The sequence below is a fragment of the Paralichthys olivaceus genome, chromosome 8 (assembly GCF_024713975.1).
Source record: "Paralichthys olivaceus isolate ysfri-2021 chromosome 8, ASM2471397v2, whole genome shotgun sequence".
In the NCBI taxonomy this organism is placed as follows: Eukaryota; Metazoa; Chordata; class Actinopteri; order Pleuronectiformes; family Paralichthyidae; genus Paralichthys; species Paralichthys olivaceus.
Genome location: NC_091100.1, coordinates 18140452 through 18162748, shown reverse-complemented (window position 1 = coordinate 18162748; position 22297 = coordinate 18140452). Strand labels below are relative to the sequence as shown.

The following is a 22297-nucleotide window of genomic DNA, read 5'->3' as shown; positions in this document are numbered from 1 at the left end:
GAATCGATTCGAATTCTCTAATATCGCATTGTCAGATACTAAAACAATGATGTTTGACTTTTTGGTGAGAATTCCTTCATGCTTTTAAATCGAATAGTTCATTGCGTCTCTCTGAGCTCTGCAATCATCTCTAGATGTTAATACTGGCAATCTAAAATTTCTGGGAAATTTGAGCCTCAGTGTCTAGTTTTACATTTATCCTCCCCTCCAGGTTGAAAACCAGGTTCAGGTGCAGACGTTTGCGAGCTCCTCCTTCAGCTCCTTCCTGGACGTTCTCCTCAGCTGTTTTGTCTTCTTGGCTCTGACCCTGGCCTGCTTCCTGCCACCTCTCGTGAGCCCAGCCAGTGTGGGCCCTCCAGCCCACGCAGCCCTGGCCCTGGCTCCCCTGGCCGGTCTGCTGGAGCTGATCTCTCTGGTGCTGTCCATACGGTGAGACGACACAGGGATCGACGTCGTGTTTGTTGGTTTGCTTGTGTCTGTATGTGGGAGTCGCTTCTTATGTGTCAGAATCAGACAGACACGTTCATATAACATATTAATCGTCTCAAACTTGAAACAAAAAGGCTGGAATCAGTGTTTTCCACATTTTTTTTCCAGGCAGAATAGAAAAGCCTCCGTCACTTAGGCTGCTGCTGTCAGTGTTGTGCCATCAGGCTCGAAGAATAGAAAAGTGTTTGGTTCATGTTGGCTGCTGCAGTGATTGGTTGGAATAAAGGCCTGTATCTCCAGGGCCTCAGTGGTGCGGCATGTGAAACCACTGATAGACCGTCATGCAGCTCTATGACTCACCACTGACACCAAAGCAAATTATTCTATGTTGTTTGGCGGCAACACCACAATGACTTAACTTCCCTGTTCAGATACAACTGGCTCAAGCACAGGCTTTTGTGAAAGACCAATATGGGCTCAGACATTGGTATAACATCACACAGGTACCAGGTATTACATTTTCCAGTATTCAATTGCAATAGATGTGTTTATTTTGTGGTGTGCTTTCATAGCTGTGTATGTGCCTCAGTGGAGAGTATTTAAAAATGAGTTAATTCCCATTTATTGCCATGCCTAACTGGGCAATAAATCTTCATCTTCTAGCTGGGAATTGGGCAGCATAGTTGTGTTTAATAATGTGTCTTGATTAAGGACTGATGAGAATCTGCTGCAGTTTTTCCATTATTGAATAGAATGAGGGCTGGGAGGGGGTGAGAGTTTCAGGGGAAAGAGTAAATATGTTTTCCTTTACTCTGCTTTCTGTGTAATTTTGATTTGTACAGTTATTGCACAAGTTTTGTGGATTTAACTTTTCCTCTCCTCTCCTCTCTCATGCAGTATGGCCTTTTATCTGGAGGAGGTGATGAACTGTACACGCTCCCTGCTCCTGGTGGTCTCTGGATGGATTCCCCATCATGTGATTGGGGCCGTGTTAGTGTCCCTCCCTGCCATCTCTGTCTTATCCCATCTCACCTCCAGTGTCCACCTGCCCCTCCAGGTAAATGTGCATCAGGTGGTGGCATTGGAAAAACCAGAAAACACTCACAAAGTATTAAATAAACAAAGTCTGCACTGTAGTCTGGGCCCTTAACAGTATTTCCATCACTGTTTTAAGGGCCACATAACATTTTCCAGCTTGGCTGGTGACAGATAAAGTCATCAGTTCAGGAAAAGTCAGTTAAGAGGATTTCCAGTGATTCTAATAAAGTAATAGTAAATACATTTCCTATGAAGAAATATATACTTTGGTACTAATGTTCACAAATCAGGGCTCCCAAGTCTGCTCATACTGTTTACATCCTACACTGAGCATCCTGCAGCATAATCCAGTGAAAATTAACTTGTGGAAGTGAAATATTACATTTGGACCCGGCAGTGAGTTCAGACACTGAAGCTGGTAAGATGCACAGGTTCACTAAGCTCCAATAGTAATCATTAACAAATCAGTGTAGAGAACATTCAGCTGCAGATTCTCATTTTTACTCACTTCTCAGTCGCTGTTAAGTAAAATAATGTTTTGCAGGTGGTTCATCACAGCAGTGCACACTCATCAAACCCACTTTCAGTTTGTGTGTCTCCACACACTACTGTCGGAGCTTGTCAATGATTGTTTTTGAGAGGAGAACTTCATCTGTAACAACACTTGACAACCCCAAGTGTCCAAGGAAGAGCTTCCTCAAAAACCAACATGTGAGATGTGAGAAATCGTCTCTCAAGTGGATCACATCACTGTGAGGGGTGGGATTCTCCCAACTAAAATTAAATTTATGTCATATCAGTAATTTATAAACTGACATCCAGTATTTGGATCAAAAATCCAAACATAAATGAAGTGAAGAATAACTTTACAGTATTAAATGAATGAGTAATTTTATATTCAGTGGGTTAAATGGAGCAGTTTATATTATAGACATTTATCTGTAAACCAGTTATAAAGACATGCAGCACAGGGCCGGGTTGGAACTGACCCGCTGCAGGGGAACTCAAACTTTCACATGAAGAGTTTCTGCAGCTCAATAAGAATCTTAGGTAACGGGGCGCCCACACTACCAGGTGAGATAATGGGAGCCCCATTACCTGAATATCTAAATGAGGTAATGTGTCAACATAAAGCACAACTTCAGCAGAGGAAAACTCCAGATCTCATCTGTCCAGAAAATATCAAACACTTTCCGGTTGCAGCTCAGTATTTGCCGGCCTTTCATCTTAAAACAAAAATATTGAATCGTTTTTTTCTACAAAAATCTTAAGACATATTTTAAACTTTAGACACTAAAAGGTACTACTCTTGCGCTGCTGCTGTACCAGTACATAGAGTAGTTTTCAGACATGACCTCACGATATCCTTAGAATTGGGTCCAGACATTTTACATATTTTGGCTTTCACAGATGCACAACGCAGCAGGACGTTCTCCACTCGGACACATTAACAACAGCTCAGGAATCTCTGGAGTGCTCGGTGAGGGGTGGTACAGCAGGCAGAGGCAGGATGTAACGTATTAATTCGGCGGCAAAGATCAAATGTTTTGTGTACAGCAGGTTAACACTGGTGTTGGCTCTGTTTACATCTTCAATGTTTTCTACGGTGTGGCGCAGCTTTTTCACCCTGAGATATTTTTATTGTTTTTTTTAATATTTGCATCTGTTGTTGTGTTAGAAACGTCTCCCGCTCTTTTCTCACATCGGCTCCTCCAGACCTTCTGTGGACTTTATACTTGAGGATCTCTGTCTTTCAGTGAATGTCTGAAAGCAGCAAATGTCACTGCTTCCTCCTGCTGCTCCCAGAACTACAAAGTCCATCACCATTAGCCTTGCAAGTGATCAAACCACTGCTCCCACTCTCCGTACCACTGTGCTGTGACTGCGAATCATGTTTGTGGTACTATTTGTGATTTCCGAGCTATAATAGATTGTCTTCACTGATATCCCTAAGCTAAAGTAAGCAGAGAGGGGTCTGGCATTTTGAAAGCTCGCCCACAGATGTCTGAAGCCAGAGATCCTCGGAGAGCCGCCGAGCCATAAGCTGGCATTAACACTGATAGGAACTGTCGAAGGAAAATAGCTCGGAGGCTTCAGGAGGCTTCGGCTGTGGACTTTGGCACCGGAGATGTTGACATTTCTCCTTCTCTGAGTCCTGCATTTGAGAAGATTGAGAGCAGCCATTCTGTGCAGCGTTTTTGTTCTGTTTCGAGTCAAGGCCATAACTCTGTGCAAGTCTGACTCCGGCCTTCCAGCTTTTGAGCCAACGGCTGCTCGCAATATGTGTGGTGTTTTGATATCTTGTTTTTCAAGGATTTTTTGTTTTAGCACCCCATTTTTCTGTCAGTTGACTCTCCCTCCGTGCTCTGTCTCAATCTTCCTGTCTCTCCGTCTCTCCGGGGCTCACAGATCAAAGCGTTACTCTCAGGGAAAGTTGTTAATTAGATCTTGCACTTTTCTGGACATTCATTCTTTTGAAGATGTTAAGACCTGATAACGGTGCTTGAGGGGGAGAGAGAGAGGTGTGACGGGGAGGGATCCAGTACATGAGTCGGGATGAGGGGGAGAAAATACATTTCTGCTCTGTTTTCTTCAACAACCTGTGAGGTTACTGCTGCTGTCTCCATGTGTGTTTGTGTGACTCAACCCATGCATATGCATGTTTCTCATCAAATCCTCTTCATTGTTGTTGAAGGATCTTTTCCCTGCAGTTGATTAATGAAGAGTATTTTTGCTCAGGATTTCACAGTTGGTTTAGACTGAACATTATATTTAGATTTTTGATCCCTGTTGAAAAATGGTGCAAAAGTAGTATTCCTATTCTGAACTAACCATATTTACCGGCATACTTATTACTTGTGCTTGTACTTTTACACTTCTTTTGCATCTTTTTTGATTTTTTAATAATATAGTGGTATATTTATTTGTAGATCTTCCTTTGTAAATCAATAAAGGTACAACTTGATTTTAGGATGACACTTTTTTAAATTTCGTTGTGCCCACACAATAACAATCAAGTTCTTGAATTTTGAATCTGGTGGGTTTCACAGCTCGATATATTCATCTTACTATCTCTATATATATATCTAACTGGTCCTCTTATCTCTGATGAATTATTAAAGCAAGAAATTTTATCTGAATAGGTCAAATTGCTTGAAAGCTTTTTCAATATATGTTATTTAGTGACAAAAGGTATTTTACAAATACAATTGTTATGAGCAGAAAAGTATCCAGGGCAGAAGTCGTGGTTTGCAGTGGCACAAAAGAAGAAGTTTGATGTACTTGAGACTGCATGGTAATATAAGCTGTTTCAGCCATGTGCCAACATTAGTATATAACTATATAACTTGTTGTTAATTATTAAGGCCATTTTACAGCAGATTCCACAGTCTTAAACGTAAAGATACATGTAGATGTTTATATATGTTTTTTAATTAATATAGTTATATTTTGGTAACTAAACAGTGGTAATCCACACTGAATAAAGCTGTGGAGAATCCTTTTCGTTGTTTCCTTTGTTTCTTTCTTAAGCTACTTTAACAGCTAGGTGTTTTTTCCTCAGGTGACCATGTTCCTGTGCTGTGCCACCATCCTGGCTATCATCCAGTACTGTAACTTCTGTCAGCTCAGTTTCTGGATGCGCTCGGTCCTGGCCACTGTCACGGGGGTCGCTCTGCTGCTGCTGCTGTACAGCCCCATACACAGGTACAGATGAGCAACCACCTGTTATTTACACATACACACAAATAGACAGTATACAAAGATGGATGACATGCCAGCTCCAAAGTGAAGCCAAAACATCTCGATCACCACCTGGTGTCTGGCTGCAGTATAGGTCATATATCCTGCTTCCTCCCTGTTAGTGGACAGGATATGGATCAAATTTAAAAGTCTAAGCACATATTAATATGCCATCTGCTGTAATTGTTAACACACTGATGTTTGTTCATATGTCGAGAGCTGAGACTGACTCACGATTGATTGAGTGCATGCATCACAGGACCTCAATGCCCCAGCTCCATCCCTCGATCACTACTGCACAGTCTCTGGCTCCAATTGCACAAGATGGCAGAATTAGTAAATGGGATTCTTGGTTTCATGAAGTGGAGACGTTTCATCCATCTTTATATACAGTCTATGATCCACACAAATATCAAATGCAAATAAACATGACCCAGAGAGATTCGCATCAGGAGCTAACAAATGTGTGTATGTGTGTATACATCCACACTTGTGATACTATCCACAGTATGTACAGTTTAAATACTTAAAATACTATGAATTGTGTGTTTGTGTGTGTCTATATATGCCTATTTGATATCATAACATAACATCAACCTGTTGTGCCAGTAAAGAGGATTTTATTTTAATTGAATTCAGGATCTGTATTATATGTGGGTTCATGTGTGTGTTTATAACTCTCTCTCTCTCTCTCTCTCTCTCTCTCCCTCCCTCCCTCCCTCCCTCCCTCCTCACACCGCTCTTGTCTTTTTCAGCTCCGGTAATAACAGCTTGCCAGTTCATGGGTGAGTGTCGCTGTGGAAACAGAGAGATTTGATGGATGAGTGACATTTGAGGGGTCACAATGACACGTCTCTTTTTTATATTTTTCATCACTACAGCTCTCTCTGGCTTTTACTCTTTCTCCTGCTTCTCCTCTCCCCTGTTCTCTTCAGTCCTTCATTGCTCTGTGTGCACCAGCAGTAATGGCTGCTAAATGTCAATAGTGGTGAAAATGCCTTACAGCAAGTTTATCTGAATTGGTTCTATTGATTGAGCTTTATGATGCAGTGAGCCAAGTTTAAGTCAACTTTGCAGTCGGATGAAATTCGGTCTCATACACTCTTACACTGAGGGTATTGGCTTAATGAATTTTTTTTAAAAGTGTGCTATCCGTTCGTCTGTCTGTCTATCTATGAATATAATAATTTTAACCCTTATCTACTTCCACTTATGGATTCCTCACATTTCCCCAAATGTCTTGACACCAAACTAGAAATTAAAAAATATAAATTGAAGTGGAATTAATAACCCCTTAATTAACTCAGAGGTGGACATGTACTGAGGCTCGAGGCTTCTGCAGTGGTACTTTGCCGCATGTCTTCCCCTGTCTCTCTCTCCCTTTCACGCTAAGAATCTGTCCTAACATTGAATATCTTTAAATTATAAAAGAAAGGTTAAAAAATAAAAAGGTGGATATACGGACGTGCAAACAAGTTTTGAACACTGAGTGTGGTTTATTGAGGCCAGTGGACCAAACATGTATCTCTCCCTGCTCCACAATGAATTTCAACATTGGTCTAGAAACATGAGGGACTGACTCTGGCCATCACATTCATTTTGGCTGGACCAGAGATTTTCCACAATAATGACGTATCACCCAGATTTAGCACACATCATCTCACAATAAACTCTGCTCTGGAAATATCTGTATCTCCTTTGTTTCCTTCTGCTGTCACCTCCTAGTAACGTTCATCATAATGCTTTATTCCCACATTTCTCTGATCACTTCTCTCCCTGTTTCCTCTCTCAGTCTAAACATCTCCACATTGAGTGATGGTGGCTCAGAATCAGACCCTCCCACACGACCTCTCGACCTTTTGGTCCCTGAGGCCGTCCTGGCTTTCTTCCTGCTTCTTCTACTGGTCTGGTTCCTCAACCGAGAGTTTGAGGTCAGCTACCGTCTCCATTACCATGGCAACGTGGAGGCTGACAAACATCGCTCCAAGATCCAGATGATGCGCGACCAGGCCGAGTGGCTACTGGGCAACATCATCCCCATCCATGTCGCTGACCAGCTCAAGGTTTTTGTTGTTGTTTGACAGACTTTCCCCTTGTTTAATAATCCAGAACTTTTTCAGAGACAAAAGTATTGTCTTCTTAGTATTTTTTTTTATTGAATGAAGGAGAAAATTGATAAAAGACACAGAAATATTGCCTTTATTTTCTCTCCTAATGTTATTGTCTCTGTTTCCTCAGGTGACCCAGAGCTACTCCAAGAACCACAACAGTGTGGGCGTGATCTTCGCCAGTATTGTGAACTTCAGCGAGTTCTATGAGGAGAGCTATGAGGGTGGGAAAGAGTGCTACCGTGTCCTCAACGAGCTCATTGGAGACTTTGATGAGCTCCTTCGCAGACCTGAGTTCAAAAGCGTGGAAAAAATCAAGACAATCGGCGCCACCTACATGGCGGCGTCGGGACTGAACGTCCAGCAGTTGGCTGAGAACGAAGATGACTCTCCGCACGCACACCTGAGGGCTCTTTTCAACTTCGCCCTGGAGATGATGGGCGTCCTAGACGACTTCAACAAGAACATGCTCGGTTTTGGTTTCAAGCTCCGTATTGGATTTAACCACGGGCCGCTGACAGCGGGGGTGATCGGCACCACTAAGCTGCTCTATGATATCTGGGGAGACACGGTCAATATCGCTAGCCGCATGGACTCCACCGGTGTGGAGTGTCGGGTGCAGGTGAGCGAGGAGAGCCACGCTATGCTTAGCGCCATGGGGTTAGAGTTTGACTATCGAGGTACTGTGAATGTTAAGGGCAAAGGTCAAATGAGGACCTTTTTATACCCCAAAAGTGGGGAAAGTATATGTCAAGATTGCATGGAGCAGGCCATCGGAGGAGCCTCGTCCATGGCATTACCGGCCAATAAGACTTCAGGATCTGTTGCTCAGGCAGCTGCTCCTCCTCCTCCTCCCGTCCCTACTCAGCCCCAAAGTGCTGTAAGGCCTTCAGGAGCAGGGCCTGAGCCTGTCCCAGCTCAGTCTGCAAAGATGAGGGAGGAAGGATATAGGGACGCTCCACACCACCACGGGCAGTCCACTGCCACAGACGTTCACCCCCCTCCCCGCTCTGAACTAGGCCCAGAACCTAGTGCAGCACAAATACCCTCCCAGGTGCAGCCTGCTCCTCTTGCACTTCAAGAGGAGGAGGACGAAGAGGAGGAGGCTAATGAGCTGACAAAACTCAACGAGGAGTTTTATGCTCGTCTGTGATTCCTTCCTCTCCCCTCCCCCCGACCTCCTGTCCCCGATCTGCGTCCCAGGGACTGATTGCAGGTGTGGGGCAGGATGTCCCTCCCATTAGACAAGTGTCTTCAGCATGGTTGAAGTAGAGGGAGTTTATCATGCCAACACCAACAGTGGTCACAGTAGCCACAGTAGCGATTAACGTGGCCACTAACATCTTTCACAGGAGTGCTGGGGTGGGCTAGACCTGTGTTGAGCACAGCAGTTAATTAAATAGAAAAGGCTGAAAAGGATTAAGAGGGAAAAGAAGTTTTTTTTGGAGTTGTTGATGTTTTTTCTTATTTGTTTTTTTTGTTATCAAGTGCCTTCAGGACTAGAAAGTGAACAAACAAATATGAATGCTGAACAAAGTTTTAACAATCTTAGACTACGGATCATGCTGTGGTTTCTTACTCCATGCTCTTATTTTCAATGCAAGTATTTCTTAAAAGACTCATTATTCTTGTGCCATATCATTTGTTCTAACTTGATCAAAGCCTTGACCTTATACTTAAGGGAAAAAGAGATTCTTTATTAGTGCCAGTGCAGTGTGATGAGCTGAGCAGGAAAACTAAGGGAAGAATGAGGGACTCACGTGAAGCAGTGTTAATTTATGTGTTCTTGACATTAGAGCTTAAAACATTATTCATTTGTCCTAGACTCAAATGCTACAAAGCAGGCTGCATAGATTTTAGTTTGTGTAGCAGCTAAATGCACATTTTAAGCACAGGTCTTGCACAGTTTTTTCTCGACCACTTGTATTTGGTAGTTATTACCGGGAGAAGGCTTTTAAGATTTTTGAACAAGAGTTTTTGTCTTTCACAACAAGTACAATCAAAAGCACAAAATCAGAATCAGATAAGGGAATACAGATTTGAAAGAAAAGGTGATCTTTAAAAAGTGGGATCATTACAAAAGCAGGAAGGCACTTTAAATATACTTTAAGTGATACTCCACATTTGAGTAACAGACTCTCACCCCACGTAGACCAAAGAGGCGGCTGTACAAATGTATGTTAGTCTAAAAAAACACAGATTGCAATTGTGATCAACTTCAGTTGATGCTGGTTAAATTTGATTTTGCAGAAACGTATCAAACCAATCCTGCACGATAATCAAAGATGCAATATCAGGGTCATATTGATGAAAAATGAAAAAAATGGAATCGGAGATTTCGAGAAATATTTTGTAATATTACGTAAACAAAGTCACAAAATAATGAAAATAAAGTCGTAATATTGCATGAGTAAAGTTGTAATTCGAGATATAAATAAAACCATTTTGTGATGTAACCAACGTTACCAAACATTTTCTCCTCCACAAAAGAAGCAACGTACCCCAAGTCTGTGTGATTTTATTCCTTTGGAATATACACACTTTCCTAGACAATCTGTTCACAGTCCTGATGACTTGGTGCTGATGTGAAAAAAGGGAAGTGTTTCATTATTTGTAAAATTTATACTGAAATATGACTTGATGTGCCACGTTCCTCATTTTAACATGAGTTGAGCTTCTGTTTTTCCCCCTTTAACATTACATGTAGCCTAAACTACTACTTAATTCTTAAATTCTCCAATTTCCCCCCCCTTTAAATTGTCGCAATACTCTGTCGTAATAATCCACTTTGTCTGCTGTCCGACATGTATTTCCATAAAAGTACAGCAAAATACTCTGCTCCAGTGTCGGTCTGCTTTTTAACTGGGTCAGAACAACTTTAAAGGAGCTGAGCCTCACAGTTGGATGCTGTATGAAAAAAAACTAACTAAAACTTTTTTACACCCACGGATAAGGCTTACAGAAATTTTATATTTTTGTTGTTGCTAAAAAATGTAAAATGACAAGATGAAAAGACCAAAACCAACAAAGTTACTGCATCTCTCAACACTTCCTGACTCTCCTCTCCTCCCTCACGGCTCTCAGCCCAATCTTTTTAGTATTTTGGGGCGTGATGGCAGGAACGACATGCAACAAAGGTGCCCAGACATACATGAACTGCAGGATGCTGTGGTTTATGGTCAGCAGCACCTTAACTCATAGGCCATCAAGGCAGTAAATTGTGTATTTGTTGGGGGACTATTTTCAGTGGTGGATTTGCTGTGGTAGTTTGTATTTATGGCAGCAGGACAGTGCATGTGGGATTAACTTAAAATAACAACTGACCCCTTATTAGTTCAACAAGGGAGTAAGTCTCCCAGCACTAACAGTGGACAACAATGCACCTCAGAGAAATGAAATATATCAGGCTCTGTCTGGATAAGAAGAGGATGTGAACAGACTTAAACTTTAAATCCACAGTGGGGTGAGAGTTTGATACATAGAATACGTTTAGGGTGGAGTAGGCACTGGAAGTGAGACTGTGAGGGACAATCACTGTGTAGTTCTCGATAAATGATAGGGTGGTCCATGTTGCTCTGGGTTGCAGTATCATAGCACAGATCAGCTATGATCTCTGTGTCTTCTGTAAAACCTCAGATTCAAATTAAGGGACATTTTTGCCTTCATTGCTGAATAAAAAGAAATCAACATCTTTCCGTCCAGTAGATTTATTCAGTAGTTCAGTATTGTCTGCCTTTAGTGATTTGTCGTTGAAGGGGTGGGACTTTTCACTTTGACCCTGTTATGGCCCCTTCATTTACTGGAGCCTCTACTGTAACAATATACTTAAATTTTGCCACTTTAATTGAGTGATCTATAGGTGCAGTGCAACCTAAACTAGCTGATTGTTTTGTGGTGCCTAAAACTATGACTGTATTTTTTGGTTACTTTGGTTTTCAGAAAGTTTTTTTATCATGCTGTTTTCATAATGAGAGTAGATTATGATTGTATGTTTGATGAAAGTATGCTTGTTGTGCAGGTTTTGCTGCATTTGTTTGGACAATTCCATCTTTTTTTTTTCTCTTTGCTCTTTTCCAGTTCCTTCATTCTGTCATTAACTGGCTGCCTGGAATAATATGTCGGTGTTCCCATCGAATACCTGGCACATCTGAAGCTCTCTTTGCTCTTTTACTCACTTCATGCTTTGTCCTTACTCCTGAAAACACTTCTTTCCCCTTAGCGTGTGTCTGTGTGTGTGTGTGTGTGTGTGTGTGAGAAAGATATTTAAGTTTTATTCCAATTCAAAGTAAATCACCCATGAGAGATTACTGTTGATGTGAGTGATTCAAAAGAAAAATAATCAATATCATATCAACTGTATGGCCTTTGTTTAATTATGATTTTGCTGACACTGCCTTATCTGTAAAGGATGCACAAAGTTGCATTCTTTGAAAGGGAGAAGAGACAAATCCTAAACTTTGCATAATGACTAGTTTATGATTTGCATAAACACGCACCACCACATCTTTTTAGCAGCAGGTCAACATTTAGGCTTAAGAATCTCCCTTTTGAAGCGATGGCCACACACATAGAAACAAAGACAGAATTGAAATATCTATTTATATAGCCACCCACAAGCATTAACAGCATTCTTGTTTTCCTCTGCCACTGCGCACTCCAAACATACACAACCAGTGCCTTTTGAATTATGAATATGTCAGCTGTGATTATTTGTATCAAATGATCATGATAACCCGAGTAGTATAAAAATCCAAAGACGTTTCTCTATTGGAAATGTCCCCAGAATGACACAAAAATAGCTACATGAGATCTGCTCTGCAAAATCTTTTTCATTGCTTTTCAAAAATCACATCTTTCGCTCCGCTATTGTAATTCATATTGTCACAACACACGAAGTAAAGGAAACAAATGAGCATCCCAAGTATTATTTGTGAAGGAAGGTTTCTTACCCAATGGACAATTTTCTTCTTTGCTCGACACACTACATTTTAGCTTGATTCTGTACCATACTCTCATCCTTTAATTTCATTTCATTTTGTCCTCACTTATGTTGAACATTACACACGGGATTCCTCAATTCACTCATTTCGGGTTGTTTGGATGTCCTCCCTTTTGACTGTGTGTGTGTGTGTGTGTTACAAGGTTTCTTTTACTTTGGGCAGAGGGAAAGTAGTGGCCCCAGACATCCAGTGCTGCGTTTGGGAAAAAAATGCAATCAATTAAACAGCTGAGTGCATTGAGGAGAAGTTAATTCATCCCGTTTTGTTGAAGAAATGCGATTCTGCCCTGTGGCAGAAATACAAGAGAGAAGCATAAAGGAATGTTTAATCAGCACTAAAGGCATCACGGCAAAAAATAGAGTTGCCTCATCACTCATTTAAATAGTGACAGCTTAAACTCTTTTCAGTGTAAAATGTTTTCGTAAATTCAATCCGTATGTGTTTTTAATTAAACTGGGACAAAAAAATAGATGAGAGTTATTTGATTTGAAATCTTTGTTTATTTGCTTTATGTTTATGAATGAGATGTATTATGTATGTTTTGTGCACATTACCCATGTATCATTTATCAACACATGATCGTAATCTGTACACATTTGCACAAAGCACTGTGTTTGTACATATGCAGTTATTTTATGTCACATATGATTTTTTTATACATGTGCATGTGTCAGATTTTGCCAGAAAACAATGAAAAGAGACACATATTATCAAACTGATCCAATGTGTGTCTTATTGAGTAAGTGTGAGTGTAATTATTATATTACTCCATTTTCCAGTAAGAGGGAAAAAATTAAAGCAGACAGTCTTTGAGTTCATAGTGAAGTTTAAAGTGAGGATGGGTTTATGACAAAGGCAGATAATCGGAATGTATTTCCAGGAAATGTCAGGAGGGGTGGATGGTTTTGATCGACCAGCGAATGACCGAAATATGGCCTAGATAGTGTGTAGATATTGTGCTGGACTCTAAATAAGAAGGTTATTTGTTTTAAGACATCTGTAGTCATTCACTTCTTGCAGCAGAGTAGAAGAAAGATGAGCGTAGACATTTAAAAAAAAAAACAGATCAGTAAAATGTGATTAAAAAATGGAAACCTGACTTTTGTGCATTTTGTTGTAGCTGTACTCATCTGCAGGGAGGAGTGACATGGCCTAATATACTGCTGCACCTGTGATACAGTAAATAATACAACTACTATTACTAATAATACTTTTATCATTTAGTTCAAGCTTAATAAATCAAGGATGTCAGTTTAAGCTAACTTTTTTATTTTTTAAATTAAAAACAAGTCTCTTCTACCATTATGCACTTGCCACAACTGTATTGAATTTGATATAATTTAATGTTATAACTAATTTAACAAGAATTATTCTATTTACTACATTAAGTCCAGTGCAAAGTGAATCCACGGGTTACATGCATTTTTAAACACTTAAAGCAAAGTGTGTAATTGTTAATATTCATTTTTTAAACGAGTTACTCGTGTATTTAAACAGTAAAGTTCATGGAGTCATTCATTTGTGGAAACGTATTAGGTCAGATCTATGGCGGTGCTGTAGCGCCCCCAGCGGCTCACCGCGGCAGTGTTCTCACGTAGGGCGTGATTGCGCGGCCCCTCCCCCTCCACCGCCGATCTGGAAAAGAAAAAAAAACTTTTTTGTACCGAAGGAATCAACAGCCGCCATCTTGTCGAGGCTCGGAATTAGGATTTCTGTCCAACACTGGTTTTTACCTAGAAATCGAGCGTCCTTTCTGCGCCATGAGAGCGTCCTTCCCCGAAAAACGGAATCTTAACGTCGCCTCGGAGACATTTTGAGAGAAAAAACGGAAACTGGATCGGTGGTCGTCGGGCAGAAAAGCTCCGTGAATGTGATTTCCCCTTCAGAGTGCGGCGATTCAGCCCCTGTCGCCGTCCGGGAGCAGCATTGTTTACCAGGACAAGCGGAGAGCAGGTCGTGACTTTCGAGGTGGTTTGCAAAAATACGACATTTTTATGCAATCGCGCATTTCTGCGGAGCTTCGCGCGATTTTTGCACGAAGAAATTTGACGTCACGCAAAATGGGCACTTTGAACCTCTAGAAATTGCGACTTTCCCCCCGGAGCGGTGAAATCCACCAGATGTTATCGCATCGTCACTGTGAAGTCGGCTCTTTACATGGGGGATATTTTATTCTGCGGTATTTAACGATGATAATGTGGGTGTTGGGTGTTGGATTATCATGGGGTGAATGGCGGTGGCGAAGCGGGGCGCTATTGCATCTCTTTTGAAAGACACGGACTCTCGCAGCGAGGAGTAGCTAACGCTAACAGTTAACTTAGCTGGTAGCAGGCAATTAGCTAGCTACTGGCCAGTTAGTTAACGTTAGCAGGCTGCCAGCTTGCTAATGCGCTAACCGGGGAGGTTCGTGTCGATAGAACAACTTCCCTGTCACACGGTAAACACAACTATAACAGCTTCAAACCTGCGGCCGGACAAGAGAGCGACTATGGCTGAAAACCTGCTGGACGTCGGACCTCCCAACTCCAAGCGGCCGAAGCTGAATTCACCTGCCCTGTCAGCGTCTGATGGACAAGGTAAAGGCCTCGCCACTGTCTGCTCATGCAAACACACACAACACTCCGGGGTGATCTCCACTTCTTGAATTCACAGGGCCACCCTCGCTGCACAGTGTAAAGTTAGCAGGTCAGCTAAGTGTGCTGAGCTGTAGTAGTTAGTGTCGTTTCACTGCATTTGCTGCATTGTTGTGGATTGCCTCTGTGGAGCATGCAGTTGCAAGGACCTACCCTGTACATTCAGATGCCAGTTTATTGAGTAATGCAGGTCCTGCAACAAATTATAGTCCCATTTATTAACACGCTATGCAGTTTAACCAAACCAACCAAACGACAGTAGTATAAAGTACCACCTCAGAAGAGATCACTGAGTTAAGCCTCGGCAAAAAGGAGGATTATTGCCTCAGTAGAAGTTGGATTTCTTGCTCCATACTGTTTATGTATTTATTTTTAAAAGGTGTTTCTCATTTTGTCAACACTGAGTTGGAAGTTGGTGTGTAAGAGACACTCGTCCAGCTCAGATGCATGGTAAGACTGTGGTGTGCTTTATGTTTATCTGGCACATGCATTACTGCAGGTAACGATGACACGTTAGAGACATGGTGATGTCTTAGACCTGATCGTCTGCCATTCCCAAACAATGCACAACTGGCTAAAAAAATCACAACCCTACTAAAAATCAAATACAACTTCAGTTCATTACGTACTGTGCATCTGACATCTGCATCTAATATAGATAATCAAAGTTCTAGGCTGCTCTTGCTTAAGTGGATTCATTACTTAGACAAGGGGTTACGTTGTATTTATGCATTCAGTGCTTAAGTCTGTCTAGTTTGTTGATTAGATCTTAGTTGCCAGCAAGAGGGGAAAATGGCTGCTAACAGTGTTTGATACTGGTGCTTTATTCAGGTACCAAGTGTATAAACATTTATTAACTCAAACATTTCCATGGGCACAGCAACTCTAGGTAAAGGATATGAAGCCACACACCCAAGTGGATGTCACTGCTTTTTATTGTACAGTAGATATTTCACCTGCTGAAGGTTCTCAAGAGACGTGTGTATTTCTAGACACATGCATGTCTGATTTTAAGACAAACCCTATAGGAGCACAACCCAGTATGCAGTCATACTTTCTCTCTCTTGAGGCGGGTGGTTTTTGGGGGAAAAGATCTCTAACCTTTTTTAAAACCTATCTTCAGACGTATTTTTCTGATGTAATGATATGTTGTTCTGTGATATGTGTTTCTTGGCGGCCTGACAGATGATTCTCTGATTTATTTCTGAGTTAAAGAGGTTGTTCGGAATTTATTTTCACTGCGACAGCAAAATCTTTATCAGCAGCCAACTCCTGTATGCTAAACTGTGTATACTAGACTGTGTTGGGACTCATTTAGCACACATACTTTAGACGGATGGGTGGGATCTTTTGCTTATTAAATTTAGACCGGAGAATTTCATCATACAACACTGTTACCTCTGCACCAGTTGACGTTTTTGATATTAAAATGAACTTGAAGCAGTTTTTGATTACTTACTCAGTCTGCTATTGTAGAGTTAAGACACAACCCAGACTAAGTCCAAGTCTTAAAGCCCAATTCAGGCTTCTGTGTTGAAGCTACGACGTAGCTTACACGGAAGATATTCAACAACAGCATAAAAACTGTACCGCCAAAAGCGTTTCGGCAGTGTAATTGCAGCGTGGCTCACACACACCTATGCACAACTATAAATGCTTGGTCCCGTGCAGAGGCTACGTGCGTACCTACTGCGCTGCTTCGACACAGAAGTGTTAATTGGCCTTCAGTCTCCAGTATTTGTGTTAGTCCAACTGGAGTCCCAATTACCTGAGTCAGGGTCTGTGATGTAATATCAGCAAGAGTTTGGCATTTCTTTAAGTTTTTAGCTCTAAAAAGTCAACATTATTCAAACATATTTTTTTCAGGGAAATAGTTGTATTCATTCCAATTATGTATGTTTTGGAATCATAAGCTGCTTTCAGACATGCACTGGAACGTTCCTTCATATTTTCTCTGGAGAAGGTGCATGAACGCAAATGTCAGAGTGAGACACTTAATCCACCTGACCTCCTGGTAAAAGTCAGTAGAAATCCAGGAGATGTCGATGTGCGAAGGGGATTTACCACTGGATTCACCTCGGGGTGATGGTGCTTCTAGCACGCGACAGACACAAAAAGAAAACAAATATCTCCGGGTGAAAAAGTGGCGTTACACATGAAGAAGACACTGATGAAGATTTCGAGAGGCTTTGTGGTAATTAGAGCTGACGACAGTGTCGGGGTGCTGTAAACAAAACCATGTGATCCCCGCAGCGGAGGTAATATGTCACTTCCTGTCTCCGTCTGTTGCACCCAGGCTGCTCAACCTCACGCCTGAATAATGCGGAGGATTTGTTGCTGTTGTTAACGAAGAAAATCTTCCACTGTGTTGTGCATATGTGAAAAGCAAAGTCTGAGTAAACGCCGTAGCCGATTCTCCAGATTTTACCCCAAGGTCATGTTGGAAAACGGCTATATACTGTGATATTTATATGACTAGATTAAGCAATACTTTTGTAGTTAAATTCGGTATCATATATTTCAAATAGCATGCGTTGTTATTTGAATTAAATTCTGCCTAGTTTGGAAGACAGATAATTCACTGGACAGCCTTTCAACAAAAAGTCACATCAACAATGAATTACAACGCCTGTCCCACATGGCAAAGGCACCACATGTCTGCAGTGATCAATCATTTAACTCGCCCCGCCTCATCTATAGATTTTGCCAGAAGCAGTTGGGACTTAACAGACCCCATGGGACAGCACTGGGCAACACTACCATCAGCCATAAATTACTGCAGATAAAGAGTTGGCATTTACTCTTTGATGAGTGTCATGCCTGGAGCTTTGTGAGCAGCACCCCTTGGCCCTGACCTTTGGCCTTTGCCTTTTGCAGTAGAGCCTGGTTTGAGATGCGTGCCCCATTTTGGAGTGTAATATAGCACATTTTAGAGGGTTTGTGCTTGGTGTATTTATGTGTGCGGTAGAGATACTGCATGCCTTCAGGGCCTGTGATGTTTTTATGTATTCAGGGATTGTGTTTTTGGGAGGTTCCTATTAATTGTTGTGGCGGAGGGTAAACACGTGCCCCCTGTCCTTCTATTGAAGCCATCTGTCACCCTTCAGGGTCCCTCAACTCCCCTTGCTTCCCCCTGTCCATACGTAGCACAAGTTGGTTTATTAAGATGTCTTGATGTTGTAGTGACTCATTTGAACTTGGGGCAGAGTCTGTTGTTTAAATGAAATAATTGTCTTTAAATGGCTCATTGTCTTTAGCCAGTCAAGCTCCTTTTTCTGGTGAAGTCAGGATTGATGTGGGTAGGATGAGTCTCAGTGTTCTTTATGTTGATCAAAGCAGCAAGTGTACAAAATCGTATCTTCAAGTGAATACTATATCCAATTGCGCACCTTTGTATGTGTATGCACACGCACAAGCTTCTCTCTTTCTTTCTCTCTCTCTCTCCCTTGCGCTGACTGGCAGACGCACACAGAGACACGCATATATACACACAGAGAGATACACCGCCTCAGCTGACGTGTCTGACCTGCTACCGTTACAATGTCGATTTGTTTGAAATGACCGCCTCATTATCAACACTGATCGCCGCATAATGATCAATACTTTTCTTAAAAAAGAAAAAACACAGACACACGCACTCACACAAACAAAAGTCTCATCAGACACGTGTAAACTCCAACTGGGAAAAAACGAATTTGTAAACGTAGGCATGTATGGAGACCTGGAGGAGATGGAAGTGCGCACTTGGCGTGGTTTGCTGTGTGCAGCATGAATGGCAGTCACAGAGAGGAGCAGAAAACACTGTAACTGGACTACTTGATCACGACAACCAAATTATTTAAACAGAATTTGTATAGGAATGGTTCACATGGGATGTCTGTTGAGGTGGGTTTATAGTCATGAATCACACTGTCAGAATGTGAGGGAACTTGTTGTATCACCTCTACGTATTTTATCCATCCATAACTGCAGGATTATTAAATTCAGAGATCTATAAATGTTAACAGAATTATATATATATGTGTGTGTGTAAGAAAGGTAAATATTATACATCACAGACGGCTGTCAAAATTGCTCCAAAATGTCGTTCGAATATTCGCTCTAAAAAAACACATATATTCGAACCATTCTAATATATGCGCATGCATCCATGTCAATAACAGGAGGATAAACTAAAACAAGGAGACATAACTACTTGTATAGATATTTTTAATCAGTTTTAACATAAAACATACCTACACATTACAAAATAAGTAAATTAACTAACCGTAAAACTTAGACCGTAAAAAAAGACCGCTCCGTCGCTTGCCCCCCTCTCTCTCTCTATGCGCGATGCGCATACTGATTTAAATAAACAATCTGTTAATAACGGTCGGTAATAACCATAGACTGTAAAGGTAATAATGGGTCTCTGTGGCTGACGTGAGCTGAAGGTAGTGGGAGTGTATGTTGCGAGTTTAGGGGGCACGTCAGCCAGAGCTGTAGTGAGTGTGTATGTGAGTGATTGAGTGAGTGAGACTGCTGCCTGCTGAACAGCGGGTCGCAGGGAGAAGGATATAAAGTGCCCGTGTTTCGGCTACCAAACTCCGCCAAACCGATCCGAAACCAGCTCAAATTTGTATCCACCCGCCTGACAACCGTGGTCGCGTCTCACTTTCAGCAGTGAGTGACGCTGTGCAAGTGGAACTCCTGCGGCCTGTACTGTCATGCACTGCGCCCACTCGCAAAACAGCCGCTGATGTGTTTTTTTCCAAAGTAGAATATTAATTTTCACAATCGATTATTCGTTTTTTTTTTTTAAATATTCGAATATATATTCGAATTTAGAATATTCGTTGACAGCCCTATCACAGACATACCTGTCGGCATATAAACCAAAGTGCTGAGAACTTGTGTTTGTACTGGGATGGTTCGGTTCCTCCAAATCCTTCCATTCACACGGTTACTTCACACATCAGTGGGATCCTAACCTCCACTCTGGGATATTATTTGGAATGGAAGTGAATAGTTCTTCTTTATTTTATTTTTCTTTATATGTGAGTGATCTTCAGTGCGCTCAGTGACATTACAGTCACGTTGACTGCAGCGATTTTACACACACACTCGTCCTTGATGATACACGCACATGTGTTAGAAAATATTAAAAACTATTAATGGCTCGGCAACTCCGCTGTTTAATGGTATCGTAATTGAATGTAATTGGCTGTAAGTTAAATTTTTTTTATTTATTTATTTAAAAAAAAAATAGTTTTCAGTTGAAGGTTCTTATGGAGCTGTTTTGTCGCGCGAGCACAAATAATGCTTAATCTGCTTCAGTTCACCACCTCCCAACTCCAAAATGTTTGCACACACGAGTCAGAGTTAGCATACAAGTGAACTCCTGTCGGGTTCCTTTTTATAAATCCAAAGGTTTGCGTGGGAAGTGGTCACATAGCTTGTCTGCGGCACACAGCTAGTGAGTCCTGAGCAGGGATCGATAGTTCAGACTGTCGAGATCCACCAGTTTATCGCGATTAAGTGGTCAGCAACCACTGCTTTACACAGTCTCCAATGAGGTATTTTGTTGAGTTGCATGTTGTTTTAAGTGATGGGCCTAAATTTTGTGCTGGTGCTCCTGAAATTTTCAGTAAGGAGCACCAGTGCTACTAGTGGAAAAGGTTAGTCTGGAGCCCTGGGCTGGTATGATACTGTAGATGTTTTGCAGGTATTTGCTTCTCAAGGGTTGTATGTTAAGAGTGGCACTATTTTTAGTTGTGCTGTATAAATTCAAATACTTTTGAATGAATGAGTAATAAATGAATTTCACTCAGAAATCAATGTTGATAAAAAATAATATTTCTATCTTCTACATTTTTTTTGTAGAAATGTGGAAAATCTAAAGTATAACAACTTTTTCATAGCACAGTAGCTGTGGTTGGCAGTAATTTAGCCTCTACCTTTATCAAGTAGTCATAATCTTCCTGTCTGTGGTTGGTACAGTCAAAGTCTAGGTTTGCTTGAGGTCAGATGGTTCGGATAAAGTAGCAACTTCAGGCCTAAAAGCAGTAGTGGGGATGTTTTGTTACAATCCTTCATATTCATTTGTGAACCTTTGTTTTTTTTTTACCCTCCATACATTAGCTGTCAAAAGTGGAACAGAGGAAGTTTCCTTACGCACAGCACTTTTTTAGTTAATGATGGTGTCAATGTGTGTTATTGAGTAATGTGTGAAGAGCTACTTAAAAACAATGGGCAGCAGACCCTTTGTTAATTTAGTGTCCTAAAATGTTGGTTGGAAACTGAATCAAAATTTCAGTTTTTTGCTACATTCAAGTGTACCTCTCACATATATATATAATATAATATATATATATATATATACATATACATATATATATATATATATATATATGATATATATATATATATATATATATATGTATATGTATACACACACACTCACCAGCCACTTTATTAGGTACACCTTGCTATTACTTCTGCTTTCAGAAATGCCTTAATTCTTCGTAGCATAGATTCAACAAGGTGTTGGAAAACTTTCTCTGAGATTTTGGTCCATATTAACATGATAGGATCACACAGTTGCTGCAGATTTGTCGGCTGCACATCCATGGTGCGAATCTCCCGTTCCACCATATCCACAAGGTGCTCTATTGGATTGAGCTTTGTGACATGGTGCATTATCCTGCTGGAAGTAGCCATCAGAAGATGGGTACACTGTGGTCATAAAGGGATGGACATGGTCAGCAACAATACTCATGTAGGCCGTGGCATTTAAACAATGCTCAATTGGTACTAAGGGGCCCAATGTGTGCCAAGAAAATATCCCCCACATCATTACATCACCAGCACCCAGAACTGTTGATACAAGGCAGGATGGATCCATGCTTTCATGTTGTTTACGCCAAATCCTGACCCGACCATCTGAATGTTGCAGTTGAAATTGAGAATCATCAGACTAGGCAACGTTTTTCCAATCTTCTATTGTCCAATTTTGGTGAGCCCGTGCGAATTGTAGCCTCAGTTTCCTGTTCTTACCTGACAGGAGTGCCACTCAGTGTGGTCGTCTGCTGCTGTAGCCAATCTGCTTCAAGGTTTGACGTGGTGTGCGTTCACATATGGTATTCTGCATACCTTGGTTTTAACGAATGGTTATTTGAGTTACTGTTGCCTTTCTATCACCTCGAACCACTCTGCCCATTATCCTCTGACATCAACAAGGCATTTTCGTCCACACAACTGCCGCTCACTGGATATTTTCTCTTTTTCGGACCATTCTCTGTAAACCCTAGAGATGGTTGTGCGTGAAAATCCCAGTAGATCAGCAGTTTTTGAAATACTCACACCAGCC

At 41.3% G+C, this 22297-nt stretch overlaps 2 protein-coding genes and 1 long non-coding RNA gene across 5 annotated transcripts in view; 2 read left to right on the top strand and 1 right to left on the bottom strand.

Moving 5' to 3' along the window:
* The window catches only part of adcy9 (adenylate cyclase 9), a 38387-nt gene extending 25352 nt beyond the window's left edge, over positions 1 to 13035 (top strand). The window contains exons 6-11 of the mRNA XM_020083952.2: positions 212 to 429; positions 1327 to 1486; positions 5030 to 5172; positions 5964 to 5993; positions 7001 to 7271; positions 7447 to 13035. Of these exons, the coding sequence (XP_019939511.2) occupies positions 212 to 429; positions 1327 to 1486; positions 5030 to 5172; positions 5964 to 5993; positions 7001 to 7271; positions 7447 to 8469 (1845 nt within the window). The 3' untranslated portion in view covers positions 8470 to 13035. The remainder of the gene's footprint in view (positions 1 to 211; positions 430 to 1326; positions 1487 to 5029; positions 5173 to 5963; positions 5994 to 7000; positions 7272 to 7446) is intronic.
* Positions 13036 to 13564: 529 nt separating this feature from the next.
* On the bottom strand, positions 13565 to 14192 carry LOC109627432 (uncharacterized). The gene is made up of 2 exons (XR_002202597.2): positions 14050 to 14192; positions 13565 to 13951 (listed from the first exon to the last, which is right to left on the bottom strand). It is a non-coding gene; the product is annotated as an uncharacterized lncRNA (long non-coding RNA).
* A 410-nt stretch (positions 14193 to 14602) lies between these two features.
* Positions 14603 to 22297, top strand: part of crebbpa (CREB binding protein a) — a 42547-nt gene continuing 34852 nt past the window's right edge. For all 3 annotated transcript variants that reach the window (XM_020083951.2, XM_020083950.2, XM_020083948.2), the window contains exon 1: positions 14603 to 14892. In XM_020083951.2, coding sequence (XP_019939510.2) covers positions 14805 to 14892 — 88 coding nt within the window. In that variant the 5' untranslated portion in view covers positions 14603 to 14804. The remainder of the gene's footprint in view (positions 14893 to 22297) is intronic.